At 37.0% G+C, this 18,200-nt stretch overlaps 1 protein-coding gene across 1 annotated transcript; it reads right to left on the reverse strand.

Moving 5' to 3' along the window:
* Positions 1 to 12,883: 12,883 nt before the first annotated feature.
* Positions 12,884 to 17,723, reverse strand: LOC139735974 (uncharacterized). The gene is made up of 6 exons (XM_071646729.1): positions 17,646 to 17,723; positions 16,334 to 16,427; positions 15,386 to 15,474; positions 14,487 to 14,594; positions 13,877 to 13,951; positions 12,884 to 12,958 (listed from the first exon to the last, which is right to left on the reverse strand). The coding sequence occupies exons 1-6, from the start codon at positions 17,721 to 17,723 to the stop codon at positions 12,884 to 12,886; spliced, it is 519 nt and encodes a 172-aa protein (XP_071502830.1).
* Between the last annotated feature and the right edge of the window lie 477 nt (positions 17,724 to 18,200).

Here is an 18,200-nt window from a genome sequence, read left to right on the forward strand (position 1 = left end):
TTCATCTACACCGCAATGCTCACATTTTCCATCTCTTTTGATTTGCCATCTGTACAAATTCTTTTTTACTGGTAGTAGATTATACAAAATCTTAAAATTAAGTTCTTTCAATTTGTTTTCTTTACAATAACACAAGTTTCTTTTGAATGTATTCATCCAATCAAATGATGACTCGAACATATTTTCCCAGTATATACAACATCTGTTACTATCGGGACATAGTGTACACAATAGTTTGTAAAACTGTTTAGTTGAAACATCTTGAATGCTTCTTTTCTGCTCTCTTCTTCCTATTCTTATTTTAGAAATTTCCAATAACCTATTATGAAACTTTATACATGATTCCGCATAATTACTTATCCATGCCTTTGGGATAGCCTGGCATAATAAAATATAATCAAAAATTAATGTTTGCTTACTTTTCTGTCTTTTAAGTTGATACAAAATTTCTGGAATGGATATAAACTTACCATTCTTTAAAAAAAAATCTTTAAAAATACAATTCCACTTTGATACCAGCCATCATAAAATAAGGTCTTTTTATGAAAGGTTACATTTTTATTATGCCACAAAATGTCATATTGTACTGCGTGTACCATGGGTTAGAATTTTAAACAAATATCATTCTTTATCATTAACCAAGCTTCTAGTATTTCAATATAAAACAATGGGAGTTGATCTTTATTTATCCTCTTCATATTCAACCAATCCAAATTAGAATTTAATAACAATTCTAATCCACCGAAAAAATTATACCAATAAAAACACATTTTACCCCATGTTCCTTTCGTTGCACCTATAGTGCGACCAAGCCATCTCAATCGGAAACTGAGTTTTTGCTTAGAAAGATCGATCATATTAACGCCTTCTTTTTCAAACTCTTTAATCATAATAATTCGTTTCACTTTTTCAGTTTTTGCTTGCCAAATAAAAATATATAACAGATTATTCAATCGTTTCAATATTTTCTCAGGAATTGTGTCAACCATAAGTATATGAACTATTTGACTTAAAGCTAAGGTTTTTACAATAATCAATCTACCAAAAAGAGTAAGTTTTCTTTTTCTCCAATTATCCAAAAGTCTTTACAATTTCGTAAGTTTGTTTTCCCAATTCAATGCTCGTGCTTTATTCATATCAGGTGAAACATAAAACCCTAAGTACTTTGTGGGTGTGTCTGTCCACACTAAATTACTAAACTAAACTAGATGATGAATATAGAAGATGGTATAATGATAATGATAGCCTTAATGATAATGTTTGCGATAGCAGTCTTAAGCATTCCAATACCACTGGGCCTACTCGAAGACTGATGTTATTACTACTGAAATTAGTCCTTAATACGTGTCACCGCAATTATCACTATGATTGTGATAATGTTCATTAGACCTCTTCGTTGTTGGTATGAAAAAGTGTTGTCATTTCCTTGTCAAGTCAGAAATAATGGCATCGAACGTGCATAGCCTATATAAAGTGAATAATAGTCGCGTAATCGACATTGCAAAACAGAGAAAAAAAAATTCCTGTTTTAAAGCTGGTTTTAAAGGGATGGTATAGTATTGGTTGATGTGATAATTCAGCCTTTAACTTTTTGGGAGATATTTCAAAGCACAAGGTTAGGCAAGTTCCTTGATGGCAAGGTGGATATTTTGTTCTTGATACTTCTCCATTATTTGAGCACATTCATACCTATGAATCCCCTCTTTTCCTACAAATATGCTTTTATTCTCGGAGGGTTTTCATTTGTGAGAGGCATAACGCTGAATAATAAATTATGCTATATCGTGGTAATAGGTCGAGCACACATCGTCTGCAATAACATCGTAGTAGTAACGGGGAAGGACACTCTCGCTGTCCGCGAGACCCTTTGAACAGTGCACGCATGCGTAGTGAGCTATCTAAAATGTCCGCGCCCATGAGCTAATTCACCAGCTACAAGGATGACACATTTCTTCGGAATTTTCGCGCATCTTGTGGGATTGCTGCATACACCAGAATATCTAGTGGTGAGTTTACTCAAACTTGGCTTGAATGCGTCATTTAGTAACCGTTTCTTGGCTTTAAACTGACTAAAACGTATAATATGTATCGTAGATAGTTCCGCAACTAATAACAGTCCCATGTGTTTATTTATATGTAGTGCAAGTTCCAAATGAAGCACCGTAGCATAGCATTGCACCACCAGTGGGCAGTACCGGTACACCACCATATGCATTTAGAACTCTATGTGAATATAGGTTCTAACTACTTTTGGTAAGTAGTGCAGTACCGGTACTAGTATTGATAAGCAACACATGTAATTCTGGATCTGGATCAATACGCTGCCGGACCGTGTGGTATAGTGCAGCGGGGAGAGAGGGCGCGAACTAAATTAATCGTAACGAAGGTGGCTTTTTTCTATCTTGCTTCTGAAGACTTCTGGAGATGGGCTGTTGATCACTGTTGCTGGGAGGTGATTCCAAGCGAGGGGGGTGCTCACAAAAAATGAATGTTTATATTGCTCTGTGTTACAATGATGAACTGTAAACCCTTTATCGTGGTTTATCACTTGTCTTTCAAGAATATTCTGAGTTTTGTGATCTTTGAACTGTTTAATTTTGATATTTCTTTTAGGTCTTGTTCTGGTCAGAAAATTTTCAATGGGTAGACCCGGGACCAACCCCTCGACCGCTTTGAAGAAGGATGATAATTTAAGTACCTGCCTTCTTGATGCTAGGGTGGGTAGGTTTAGCCTCTGCCTCATGCTGGTGATGCAGCCAGGGGTCCTAGATGTGTAGTCTCCTGTGATGAAACGGAGAGCCCTGCGTTGTACCTGTTCAAGGTTGTCGATGTCCTTTTGAAGATGTGGGTCCCACACACATGCTCCATACTCCAAAACCGAGCGTGTTAGGGCAATGTATGCTGTTCGTTTGCATTGCTCTGGACAAAATTGGAGATTGCGACGGAGTAGTCCTAGAACTGCATTTGCTTTCTTGGTGGTACTGTTTATGTGTGGGGTCCATTTCAGATCATCACATAATGTAACTCCTAGATATTTCTCTTGGGGTGTTTGCTTTAGGATGTGACCGTCCATGCTGTAGAAGTGTGACGATTTCTGGTCAATACTCATCACTTGGCACTTTGCAGTGTTAAATCTCATCCCCCATGTACGTGCCCAGTCATGGAGTCTGGACAGGTCATCTTGTAATCTGACATGGTCGCGTTGAGATGTGATTGGCCTGTACAGGACACAGTCGTCTGCGAACAAACGGATCTGGGATTTGACAACATTTGGTAAGTCATTGATGTGACATAGGAAGAGTAGAGGGCCCAATACCGTTCCCTGTGGTACCCCAGAGGAGACTGTTGCTGCGCCGGAGAGTTCCCCTTCTACTACTACCTTCATCTGTCTTTTGGTGAGGAATGATGAGAGCCATTGGTGGATAGGGCCTTCTATACCATAAAGGTGAAGTTTGTGAAGAAGGAGGGAATGAGGCACGGTGTCAAAGGCTTTCTCAAAATCCAGTATGATGATGTCCATCTGCGTCTTTTTATCGTGGGCCAGCAAGAGATCATGCGCTACAGTGAGGAGTTGAGTTTCAGTGGAGTGGCCAGATCTGAAGCCATGATTTAATGTGGATAGAATGTTGTTATCTTCAAGGTGCTTACAAATATGGCGGCAAATAATGTGTTCCAGTTGCTTACATATAACTGATGTAAGGGAGACTGGGCGGTAGTTACAGGGTTGATGAATGTCACCTTTTTCGAAGACTGGCGAAATAAGTGCATCTCTCCAGTCAGATGGTAACGACCCAGTGCTTAATGATGACCTGTAGATTGCAGTGAGGCCAGGAGCAAGTTCAGCTGCACACTCCTTCAATACGGTGTTTGGTATCAGATCAGGACCGGCTGCTTTGTTGATGTTAAGATTGTTAAGCAGCTTTTCAACACCTGCAACCGTGATGTGTAGGTCTTGGATCTTTCGGGGCCTAGAGACATTTGGCGTTTCAGGAGGGGTGAATGTCTGGTGGCTGAAGACTGACTTAAACTGATGAAGGAAAAGTTGGGCCTTAAGTCTGCTATCATGTACAAGGTTTCCTGCTTGTTTCAACGCAGGTATTCCGGTGCGATCTTGCCTTTTAGATGACACGTATCTCCAAAATGGCTTTGGGTTGTTTTCTTCCAGCCCCTGAAGTACTGAGGAAAGGATGAAGTTCTACACTCTCATGGCCAAGGCGAGACATGTCTTTGGAGTCCAAATCCTCGCACGATTTGTGGTACCATATACTACAATTGTCGCAGCACACAGCAAGATGTGACCAGTTTACGGGTTTTTCGCAATAACCACAGGGATAAACAGAAGCAGCTTTACCTCTGGGTCCTGGGTTGACTTGTACGTCCCCAGCAAGAAGTAGGATGAGAGATGATAGGCAGAGATGCTCAATACGTTTCTGCTGTTGTTCATTGTGTTGGAATCTGGTAAGCTTGATGTAGCTGAGCTTGTGGCCACCACGAGAAGAAATGGCTGCAGATGTAACCAACTCCTCTTGCAGGGCATTTCCTATGGGTGGTGGGGGTTGGAAGAATCTGTATGACAGCAGTATAAAAAATAACAACTGTAAGCAGAATGTTGGGTTGTGTGAATGACCGGAATCCATGGCCGTGATATCATGCATTCACCTATACACTACAACACAGCACTGCATACCACACACCGATGTGAACATCTAAGCGGTCGAGGGGAGGCCCCAGAAATCTAACTTTTTAACAAGACATAATTATTTGATACTTTCAACACAAGAGCAAAAAAATAATCAAAAACAAACATTACAATCAATTTTGTAGACGGATGCAAAACAATAACTGAAGATTTAAAGGATATTTGTGAGCTTGGCTGGCGTCCCCCCAAAAAACGTCCGACGATGTTGACGTGCGCCCTCTCTTCAATCTAATTGTTGATGAGCCCTGACGACATCCAGCCAGCTTGTACTGCGCTAACTTATACCTAGAGGGATCTATTCCTATTTGCGTAGACCTATACCACTGCCCAGTACAACTAACACTTGGCAGTATGGTAGCCCTACTAAGTACTAGTACTAGAATCTACATATCAACCACCCTTTTTTAAACCGACCGCGTAATATTGGCGCACAGAACGCTTAGTACGCACTTCACTGCGTGCAAAGCACATAGAAATGGATTGGCTTTGACTGTCGATGAGGATGGTGTGGGAAAATGCAAAAATTCACTGTTCATTCCTAGACATTAAATTAATGCCATTAATGGTTTTAATCAAGGACAAAATTTCGAATGAATATTTTCACCGAATCGTAATTCATGTAATGTCTATGGAAGTTTCTAAAAAGCTTCGTATAACACGGTGTTCAATACAACTTAGTTTGCGTGCATTGTCAATGCAAAAACAGCGGTCGATCTCAATAAGGAGCACTACCGCGGGGAGCTGAAACGAGGCCATGCAAGTTCGACGGCGGTATTTTTGCACTGAAACTTCGAATTTAAAGGGAACAATGGCATTTGATAGTGCTGGATTTTCTCAATCACGTAGGTCAAGTTTTTTACATGAATTTCAGTGTTAAATATTCTTATCAAGCAAATAAACATTAGGTGGTCGATGAGTAGTAGGTCCAACCATAAGTGGGAATAATTGACATTGACTCTCTAGGCCCTACTAAGTAAATTTACTAACTGTTGTGTTAGATCTAGGCTGTCTAGATACTTTGTAGATTATATAGCTTGGGATACCTCACATCTCTATGGTCTATTAATGATGATATACTACTACCATATTAAGTCTTACACTTGTAAACCACCACATACAATTTTGGTACCCGGTACTTTGTTTCCAATAGCAATAGTCAATACCATGTAGGCTTAGGAGGTCCTATGCTATGCCTATGGTAGGTGTTGGTATTGCGAAACTGGAATCATTCACAACATGAACTTTCAAGAATTGCCGACCATGAAAAACTTATGAGGAATTAAGGCTTTTGCTATATAATGGTTTCATGACATTTACAGTACTCCTGTGACATTTCTCCCATGAAATATCTGCATGTTAACCCAAATTAAATTTCTACCCACAAACATAACTATAACCCTATCGTATCTTCACATCAAACCTAAATTCAAAGCTCTATCACAACCATATCCCTAACCATAAGTCCTTTGAGAAAATAAGACCAGAACAGTTGTTGCAGGAGCAAATGTAGTGTTGCCCTATGGTGGTTCCATGACATCTGCTCCCTATGGACTATGGTATATGCTCTACCAGATACAATTTATAGGCTAATAAGCCCTACAACAACATGGTACTATGTAGGCAACATTAGTATGGCAGGGATTTATTGAACACACACTGCTAGCAGAACACAACAGTCTTAATAGTGTGTTACTACAGTGTAAATATGTTTAATTTAAAAAAGGAAAAAAAAATCTTTGCTTGTGTGAGAGGTGCAACTGTACAGGAATGGTACACTCAAATCAACTTTCTTGTATGGTGTATAACATTGAACTAGCCTTCCATGCATTGTGTTGACAAGATTTTTCCTGTGCATGTTAGTTTTGCTAATCTTGGTTACTTGTGAAATTTGTGAAGATTTTCATGCCTGCTAAAATGTCTGGTTTGTCAGTAACAGGCAGCTGTTCTCGTAGTTTTAAAAGCATGTTGAGTGATGAAATGAAAGAAAGATTTTTGTGAGTGAAAACCATAATGTGACCGCCCAACTCAAACTCCACAAAAAGTTGCAGATTTGGAATCTCTGCAGTGGAACAAGTCACAATATATGTATAACATTTGGGTCGACTGACTCAACTCTTATAAAGTTTGTCTCATGAAGGAAAGTAATCTTTTCTCTAGATACATGTACCTTACATGTCAAAATTTGGATGCTTTAAAACAAAACTGAGATTGAGATATTAGCAGTTTTATAATCATTTTTTTTTACTTTGAACAGGCACTGCTTCCACTGGAAAATAAAACACTTTTTCATTGATTTCTGCACAGAATGCGTGAGACTGAGTGACCCCAATTTTTAAATCCTCTTTTTTCCCTTTTCTATGAAACTTTACGTCTTAAGTCTCTCTTATTTCAATTACTTTTTGAATGGGTTAGGATGGACCAATCTTAACGAGTTATTCATTATAGAGCTCAGAGCTTACTCTCTTAATCTCTGTACATAGAAAAGTGAAAATCCATCCTGGTTTACTTTTTGTGGGTTTTGAGCTGGGCGGTCATGTATGGAGCATAATGATATCCATCAAGAGTGAGTGTGCATGTTTTCTCTTGTCCATTTGATAGTAAATGGAGCTGATGTACCCCTGAGTGCATTCTTTTGTAATGAATGCACATTTGCAGAGTGCATTCATTCAGAGGTCTCTGAAGAGGCAGTAATGCCTAAACGCCACAAAATTTATATTATTATTGTTCAATTCAATTCAATTCGCGTTTATTTCATTCAAACAGATAAAAAACATTCAGACAAGGTATATAAATAAATTCAAATTGACAATAAAAATGTAACAGAATGTGGAGACAGCAAGAAAAACAAAGTTTTATAAGCAGCTGCCACCATAACAAAAGCATTTATAGTAAATGTCATATTAAATTGTACGAATAAATATGCATAGATATTAAAACCAAAGAGATTGAAAATACATATTCAACAATAGACACATAGAGACAAAAACAAACAACAAACAAACACAGAGTAATACCCGAATGTGTAGATTACTTTTCTTTTTCCAATAAGAATAATTGAAATCTTCGTTTAAAAACATTTAAAGATGGACTCATTTTAATTGACTGTGGCAAGTTATTCCAAATTAAAGGTCCTCTATACAAAACAGAATATAAACCAACATTTGTTCTTTTAAGAGGTAAATGATAATTTAGAGGATTTCTCAAACAATACGAATGAATATCACTATTTAACTGAAACAAGGAAGAAAGACTTGGGGAAATACAATTTTTCAAACATAAATACATAAATACACCAATAATATATTTGTTCAATTCAAAAATATCTAAAACATTACATTTCATAAAAAGAGGTTTAGTGGAGGCAAGATAATTGGCGTGACATATAATTCTCACTGCTTTCTTCTGCAGACGGAAAAGTCTGACCATAGAATAATTTGATGTATTTGCCCAAGCAATGTTTCCATATTGAAGTTGACTTAATATAATAGCGTTATAAATCATGCATAAAATATTGTGAGGAAAATATCGTAATTTGTATAAAATACCGATACATTTAGAAATCTTATTGCAGACTGAATCAATATGTTTATGCCAAGATAATTTATTATCAATAATGACGCCAAGAAATGACAATGAACTCATAATTTTTATAAGATTGTTATTCATATAAATTGCTGAATTCTGTATATCAATTTTCTTATTAGTAAAAATCATACATTGAGTTTTCTTCACATTCAAAACTAATTTGTTCATAAGAAGCCAGTCATAAATTTTTTGAATCTCTTCATTAAAATGTAACAATAAAGTATTAATATTATCATCAGACATAAACATACTGGTATCATCTGCATATAAAATGAACTGTATTTTTTCTGTGACATTGCAAATATCATTGATGTAAATGAGAAATAAAAGTGTTGTCATTCTTATGAAGATTTAAGAATTTAGATTTTTCCTATTTGAATCAACAATAGAATGGGCTACTGCGAGCAATAATCAGATTATTTATCCTAAAAGAAGGCAAAAGCAGAATGATATTATGATTAACACTAATATAGATGCTTTCTCATCTCTGAAATTGATTTATCAAATGATATGACGCGTCTAAATAAGGAACTTATTATTCAAGGCAACTGCATTAGTTAGCAGTGAGAAAATGCATCCATTTGTCCACTTTCAGTGACGTTTTGAGTCAGTATGCATCAATGTGAACCTATCAACAGGATTTCAATAAGGAGCCAGTGTTTTAGAGGGGAAATGCAGTTCAAATATAAGTCAGTCTAATAAGAAAGAGTAGAATATTACAAGTTCAATGGTATAATTTTGATTGAAATCGGATGACAAATAAGGAAGGTATGACATTTTTTATTTTCGCTATTTTAGGAGGAAACAGTTCTAGAACAGTCAATATGAACTAGAGCATGTCGTCCCCTCACAACTTACCATTCAAGTACATAAAATTTTGAAATTTCCAGTTTTTCACTATTTTGAAGTTATTTAACTGGGAATAACATCTTTTTTCAGACTTCAATGATAGAAACATTGAATTTTCATAATTTTTTGTACACGATCAATGGAAAATTTTGAGGTTATGACATGTTAGCTCACTCATTTGCATATTCATATCTACCATACAAGAACTGTTAAATTGCAGAAATTAGAAAATCTTCAAAATGCCATAGCTTCTGTATTTTTTGTCCAATTTCAGTCAAATTTTTACTTTTGAACTCAGTAAGATTTTACTCTATATCAGACTAACTTTGTTTTGGACTGGATTTTCCCCAGGTAGGTGGCACCACTTACATGACTCCTTTCTACAGCATCATGTGATATGCATTATGAATTTGGTTCAAGTTTATTTTTTAGTAGAGATGGAATGCGATATGATTTGAGACATAAAAAAAGCATTAAGAGTAAAGTTTAAGGGAAAGAAGAAGTGTACATGTGTGTTTGTGTGTGTGTGTGTGTGTGTGTGTGTACACTGTAACTGATGTTGGTGTGTGGGTGTAACTGTGTGGATGAGTTAACCTCAGAATGTGGCTTTGCATGAAGCACTGCTCATTCGTGCAATGTTTGAATATTGTAGTGATTTTCAGGTGCTATCTATGGTCATTATTTGTTCATTGATTTTGAATCTCAACTGTTGATGTCACACTTCTTCAGACTAGAGCCAGGAAACCAGAGAATGGGGCGAAAAAAGAAAAGAAAAAAAAAAAAACTTCAGTGATTTGGATAAAATAAAGAATTAATTGTGACAATGTAACAGCGAATTTGTGAATATTTTCAAATGACAGCAGACATGGAATGAAGAGTTCAATCCATTATTCAAAAGAAGAAGAAGAAAATCTTAAGTGCAGTGCATTTTGTGGCTGTCATTCAATTACAGGTTAAATACAAGTAGCAATATCATCACCAGACAGAAAAAGTATGACTGTTGTGTTTCCCTATTAACTCTTAGTGTAGACATCAGCTTGGGTAGTACCTACAAAGTACTTCCCTTTTGCTGACGTGCACCCTCCACAAAAGACCAGGTATACAATTATATCCTCATAGCTACTGCACAATGTGTTGTAGATCCGCAATATCCCAAACTTACATAGACATGTTTATAAATACCATTGACTAATTATGATTTTTATTTACCGGTATGTATTTATTTATTTATTTATTTTTTTTTTGTAGATAAACTTATGTGAAAACTGGATTTCAAGTAAGGCAAAACATTGGTGGATGGCTCAGCTTGTAGATTGTCATAGGAAAAATTTTCCCATTAAACTTTGATACACAGGTATGATATCGTTAAAGTTTTTGTGTCTTTTTTTGGGACCACGAAAAATAATCCTCTCTTAATATGCAAATTGCAACTGTAGTAGATATTATACTGAGTGGCCATGCTAGCGAATGTGATGCAGACCAATGATTGAGTGATATACGAACGGGCGTGGAAGTATATACATGATGAATCACGTAGGCCTACGAGATTTTCATTTTTTGTTTATCATGAAATACTGTAGTCTTCACCCCTTCACAGTGCCTTGCTAGACACAACAACAGATAAAGTGTAAAAACAGTGCCTTACGTGCTGTTTTAGCATGATTTATTTTTAGAATTGCGCCCTCTTGTGTAAAGAAACGACAGTATGACCATGATGACTTACAGTCGTACAATACTTTCGTGGAAGCCATGTTTTGCTTTCGAAAATTCTGACGCACTTATAGCATAGTAACACAAATTATCTCTCGCTCTGTGTGCTCGTTTTGTTCTGTAACTGTATTGTTGAATTTCACTGTGATATAAAAGATTACACACAGTTTCCTTTGAACACTAAGAAATGGGTCCAGGGGCCTGTTGCATAAAAGTTACTATTGCGGTAACTTTGCCATCCAATGATAACTACCATGGTAAAAGTACTCAACAGCCTATCAAAATAAAGAATTCCATGGAAGTTACCATTGGATGGCAATGTTACCATAAGAGTAACTTTCATGCAACGGGCCCCAGATGTCTCCCTGTCCAATAACTTATTGATGGACAGACTGATTGTACTCACTCTGTCTATATAACGCTTATACTCTTTCTCTTCCTCCTCCTCCTCAATTCTTTTCTCTCTCTCCCTCTCTTTCTTTCTGCTCTATGCCCTCACAATATTTGCCGAAGAAACTAAAACAAAACAGAATAAACACTGAAATGCGGGTACAAAATGTTGAAAATGGGATTTTATTAAGTACAACCAAAACTATTTTGAAAGTCTGCAGATTACAGTGAAACACCAAATTATTTTGTTCAAAATAGATTATTTCCTTCTCGGGAAAGAGAATAGGATATGAGGAATCGTGTTTACAACATATGTAAGTAAGATGATGCTGCCTTAAAACAGCTCAAGCAAATTTGTACTGCCCTTTGCATTAAGCGTGAGAGCACTGGGTGTATAATTGTGTAAAAATTTATGCTGAATGTCCTGTACATAAATTTGTAATGATTCAGATGAGAAAACACAATTTTATCAATTTCAACGTCCTACATGTAGGCCTACATGCTACGCATCCGTTGAAGAAGTCTTATTTTATACTTAAACAGACAGGAAAACACAATTTCGTGAACGTTAGGTCTGAAAAAGCAAGAGTTATTCCGAATTTAGTTCATGATCTTGACTTAAAATCCAAAAGAGACCCATTCCCCTGATTGTTTCTTTTTTTCTTAGAATATGGTCTCCCTATCCCATCACCAGTCTCAAAATTTGTTTTATAAAATAGTTATATCGATTAAATAAGAGCAGGAAAAGTAGAAATAATTATATATAAAACACGGGCTTTTTAATACGAAATTGTAGAAAATTGTACAGAAAGTGATCCAACATAAAAACTTCAATCAGAGTACACAGCTGTATATAAACATTCATACCTCCATACTTCTCTACTACAAACGTCATTGTTTTAACCCACATGTTCGTTCTCGTTCTACATGTTATCATAAGCGTAATACTTAAAGACAAGATTAACAAATATTTCCTGATTACATGTCAGAATAAGACGAAGAAGTGAAGACTCTTCGTGTAAATGAGTTGTATTTAATCATGACATCTAATGTTGATTGATATGAGAGCCTTCAAGGAACGCACGGATGACTGAAGAAAGAATCAGTATTGAGATATTTTAAGAAGTTGTTAGTCGCTGAATATATAATGTGATATCAGTGGTTTATTGCAAATTATTTTGTGGGAATCATTTTTTTTTTTTTGGGTACATTTTCTCTGCGAGTGCCAAATTCACGCGTCGCCTGAATAACTTGAATGGAATTATGGATTGTCGAGGTTTGAGGTATACTTATTTTGTACATACTGAGTTATGCACGCTGAGAGGTACTCAGCATGTTTTCTCTCAGAATAAAACCTGAATTACTATGGAAGTTGGTTTATAAAATCATTGTTTTTTCTACGTGGAAGCCCTCTGCATGAAACTTTTTTCCCCTTTTCTTAAACGAGATTTATCACTTGCACAACACACTTGTCTACTTGCAAGCCCACGCGTATTGGGTCGACAGGAAAATAGGCAAGTTGTTTACTATACCAAATTAAGAAGGCAATTTCATATATTTATCTTAGAACCCAAGAGCCGATCACTTGTTGGGTTGATGATGTATTCTTTGATGCAGTACCATCTGTATAGTACTCGTTTGTAAAAAGCCTTATTGAGCGCTTTTCTCTGGATTTCCATTGCTGTTCTCCTGGTAGAGAGACCATGTAGCAAAGATCAGATGGAGCTGGACAAAAAGAAAATGAAAATGGTGAAACAGAATAGGACTATGACAGGTTTCGACTTTTGTCATTATCATAGAGTTGTGCAGGACATATTTTTGTACGTCACTTTGTTCTTCCGAAAGTTGGTCTATTTTATCTTCGGTTTTCCCTTTATCACCCCCCCCCCCCCCCTGCACAGCTTGTGAGAAGTGCTCATGATTTGAAAAAAAAAAAGAAAGAAAGAAAGCTTGATCATGTTTAAGAGCAAGGAACGTGTCCAAGGTGGACATCATGATGGTAATGCCATGATCATAACATTTAGCAAAGGACTGTCAATAAGTCAAACATTATTAAATGTAACATTATGTGACCTTTAGATAAAGCCAATTGAACGTATTTCGTATTTACCGGCAACATCATGAAATCTTATATCATATCGCAAACCCAGATAATGCCCGCAGCTTCTCTTGCAATGTGCATGTAGATGTTCTTAGGTTTGTGTGGTCAAAATACAGAAGACATGACATGTTATACAGATATCAACATTAAATCGACTATGATGGAGCTGTTCCGAAAAAAAGTGACAATGATTACCGGATCCCAAATTTGCCATCAGCACTATTGCCTTCTTGATGTTGTCAGAGAATGTTAACACCTCCCCTCCCCCCTCAAAAAAATTCAATCGTGAGCGAAATGTTTAAAACAGTATGGAATGTTATAATGATTTCAGCCAGTTTGCACTGATAAACAAGACATGCAAGATGAAGGGCTGGATATGCCATGCGTAATGTAAAGAAATCATTTGGTGTATAGGTGCATATTCAGTTGTTTAAATCCCAGCGGTTTCCAAGTAATGCGTTTCGTTTAGAAACCTTGTAAAGGCCTTTAAAGACAAATACTTTGGGATGTTGATATTGATTTGATCAGAGCACTGTACTTACATCGTAAATGAACCTGATGCCGAACCAGATTATCTCTCCAAGGATGTAGTTCTCATCGCCAAGACCACTCGTCGTCTGCAATGAAGAAGATGTGAAAAATAGTACACGTGACCGTACAAATCACGTTCTTTTTTTGTTGTTGCCAGAATCAAAGACAAAACAAAACAAAAGCAAAAACAACAGAGACACACAACTTCAAATAAGGGCGTAGCTGATGCATCAAGACATTTCATGGTAATCAGTTTTTTGGCAAGAAGAGCGAAAAGGACATGTCTTTATTTTTAGAAAGAAAATTAAACCATAACATTAGCTTTGAATGTGCGAAATCACAGACCGAACCAACATTTCGATGAATTACCTCACTAGGCAGCTATCAAGGTGTTCAAGTGAACAAAGATTACTTTTCTTTATTCTAAGGCTAATGCTTCAATCTTAATGATGGAATTAGTTACCATAGATAATTGGTTATGATGCTATGCAGAAATATAAAGCATGTGATAATGTTTTAAACAAAAGAATGTTTTTTCTTTCACGAAAATGACAAAAACAGATCGTGTATTAATGCAAATTACCAGTGTGTGTACAAGAGAGAAGGGTATAGGGATCTTACCACGTAGTTTGCGTTGAAGGTGACAGCAAAGAAAACAATGGCTCCAAGCTCCAGGATCAATCCAAATGACTTCATAATGGAGAAGAAGGCCACCGGAATCGTGAAATACTGCATGGTGGTCAGGTGAAAGGTCAAAGGTTGAATTGAAGAAAGCAACGATAGTATACCATTCACAATCTCAATTGAAGGTTAGCTTATGATTTTTAACAGATTAAAGACATGTTTTACTTGTGAGACTGATCAAGATAGATGAATACAGCTGATTTAGGCATTCAATAGAAACGATTGTTTCGTTTTAAGGATAAACTATACTTTCTCCAAAAATAACTCGTGTGTATTTTAGCATTTCTTTCCACTGAAAAGTCACAAGAATATATGAAGGGATACCATTTGTAAAGTGAACGCATATCACGCTCTACAAAGACAGTTTACAAAGTTTGTGATAGAGTGAAGATGGCTCTGAATTCAGCTTGATTCCTGCCTCATGTTCACATGCATGTACCTCTATGTGAACAAAAAAGTTTCACCTTCCACGCCCCACTTGAAACATGTAGAAAGGGTGATCGCGTAATTTTTGATGTACAGTTGTAGTACTACGACAATTTATAGTTTACCATCGTGATGAACAGTTGTGTAACAGCTGCATGACTAAATGAGACTGAATTGTCGTTATTGTTATACTGATATCTCTGTTTATTGTCATTGTTGGTAGCATCATTTTTGTGCCAATGTACATTGTACTAATGTAGGTACATCAGGGTAGCAAATTCTTAGATATGACGTCAGGAAATTTGGGGGAGAAGTAAACATGTGTACAGTCTGTATAGGTCACTGGTAATAATGTATGCTTGTTCATGCATGACACCATACAACATTGTGCAGACCAGACAGATACTAACCCAGTAGGCTCCAGCGAAGAGAACGAGGGCGAGCAGTGGGAAGATGACTCCAGTCATAGCGATCAGGAAATAGTGGAGGACCAACACGCCTTCGAGAGAAAATAACCAAGAAATTGGAGTAAATGTCATTTACATTCCATAATAGTATAATTATCACCATTCACTCTAAACAGTGCTATCATCGTGATGGTAACACGCACACAAGCAGTAAATTATTCAAGAGATCTGCATCATTGGCAACAACTGAAAATTATGATGATTTGTTTTGGTTTTCAGAGAAAAAAAGTGTATCTTGAATATGTCGATGAAGATACGAATGATAAACGTGATAAAAAGGAGTATGTTACACCAAGGAGGTACTAGGCTAGGCTCGCCTAGTACTTCCTTGTATTGTCTGTAGGTAAAAGAGTAGTGTGTAGTATAGTAACTTATGCTATGTAATTATGTGCTTGGCCTTCTCTGATACCTTTTTCGAGGAAGGTTTTCCATTAGGTCCACCAAATCTTTAAAAACTCAATGAAACCATCCGTGATGAAAGATTGGAGAAAATGGATAATTTTTAAGCTTTGCCTCTATGAGACAGGAAATTCAATTGACCTAAAGATCTCATAAGAATGGAGACTGATATTCCATTAATACATCCTAAAGTAGCGAGTCAATGGAATATTTACTTTTAATAAATGAATTTAGATTTATGGAATTCCTCGTAAATACTCTCTATATCGTCCTACTTTTTCTTTTAAAAATCAGGCATTGATGTATGAGTTTCCATCTGAGGGCGACATATAGAATCTTATCAAAAAGTCATAATAATTCAGTGGATATTGGGATTCATCTCAAACTTTCACTGTATGTGGTTCACTTACATTCTGCATTTCCTGAAGCCACTACAATGTATTGTTCAGGGAATCAAATCATTATAAGAGAGGACAGGCAACTAATACCAACCTGTGTAGTAGGACTGATCAGTGAACTCGAAGGACCTAGCCAGTAGGTCTAAGAGAACCCAGACGTAGTATGCCGCACTGATAGCCGAGATCAACTGTCACGTTTGCATGTCAGGAGAGGAAGGAGAGGAAAAAACCGAACATATTAATGTTGAAATCATATGGTATAACATTCAATAATTGGCCAAGGATTATGCACTCGGATAAAATAAGTGCGTGTCTGATACACGTACATCCGTGTATACTACTAGTACCTTAGAACAAGATCGGTACAATGGAATTATGCTATCAGCTGTGTACACAGTTATTGCGTGTTTGCAAAAGGGAGACAGCCCTGGCATGCCAGTATACATGAGCAACGGAACATTGATGTGTGTGTGTGTAAAATGGGAGGTGGGGGGGGGGGGGTGGGGGTGGGTGGGCGGCGGTCCATCTCATTGTCCATGGGTAAATCACTTGGGATGAGGCGTCCCTTCCGAAATCCTAGGTTATAGTAGGATTGACTTCTATAAGTTTGTCAACACTCCTGAGCCCTTGCAAGAAATGTTCACCTATCCCCATAGCCCTAAGTATGTGATCCTTTGCAGGAAGTGATGAGCTGCTGCCGAAAAAAAAAAATCGTCATTGTTATACTGTATTTGCAATTATTTTCGTAATCACCACTAATTTCAGGAATACAGCGTAGTTAACTTCAGCTAGTCATCGCATTAGTGAAAAAAAAAACTGTAGGAGATATTGCCGTGCATGTTAAGGCTGGTATGTACAATGTGTTTTGATTTAGTTTGTTACTCAACGCTGAAACATACATTATTATGATGGAGAAGAATATTAAAGTTTTTGACTGCGTCATATCCTACAGGTAATACACACATACATGGATGTACACTCGCATACTCGCGCACAAGATAATGCGTTTTGTTATTTACTGAGCTATATTAATTAACACCATGAGTCATTATTTCCAGTATACTCAATTGTTTTAGCATGGCATGGAAAAGGAAAGTCATTCTGTTTATCGCTTGAAGACTGTTTATAGTCGAAAAATTACAATATAGCTCACACGTGCGTAACGCGTCTTCAGTCATTTCATATCGATGTATTATTGACTCTCTTGTTTATGTTCACCTTCTGTAAAGATTGATAGACACATAATTGCTATAATAGCTTTTAGAAAGTACTGATGGCCAGATTATAGGTGTGTTGTCTATGTCTAGCCAAAACGTCACGACACATGATTACATTGAGTAATGTCGTTATAATTCTAATAAACCAGACTTCCAGTAGCCAAATAAGTCTATAAATTGTGAACTTACCAAAGTGATGATGGCACCAAGCATGCCACCACTTCGGTGGCTCAGACAACAGTAGCAATGATATGGCGTCAGCGCCATTTTGAAGGTTGGAAAAGTTCTCTCAAAACGTCTACAACTGTCTTCAAAATGGTGTCCCTCAAAAACTCGCTTGATGAATCTCTGTGCCCGTGGATCAAAACAGTGCGCAACATATAACTTGGTACCAGCTCGTGCTACATAAAGTTAAAGCTTGGATTTGCGGTTTTCTTCCTCATACGGGCACAGCCCTATGTCATGCATCTGTGATTTCAAGATATGCGAACTTGATTCTGTTTTCTATGCCTCCTGATGAAAAGTTTTGGTGATGTCATCCTGATATTCTATTGTGTGATTGGGCGGAAATTTATGGTTATGGAAATCGACGGCGCACACACTGTATCTCCACCATCACGGCGCGCGTACATAGGACCTCACAGTTTGGGCGTTCACTGCTCACTGCGTGTATTTCTAACGGGGCTATTGTATTGCTTATTGGTCTACACACAAATGCACGAACGGGGTTTCGAAGTCTTTTGA

This window comes from Diadema antillarum, unplaced genomic scaffold, assembly GCF_040938485.1.
Source record: "Diadema antillarum isolate AM-2024a unplaced genomic scaffold, OU_Dant_1.0 seq00000616_RagTag, whole genome shotgun sequence".
Classification (NCBI taxonomy): Eukaryota; Metazoa; Echinodermata; class Echinoidea; order Diadematoida; family Diadematidae; genus Diadema; species Diadema antillarum.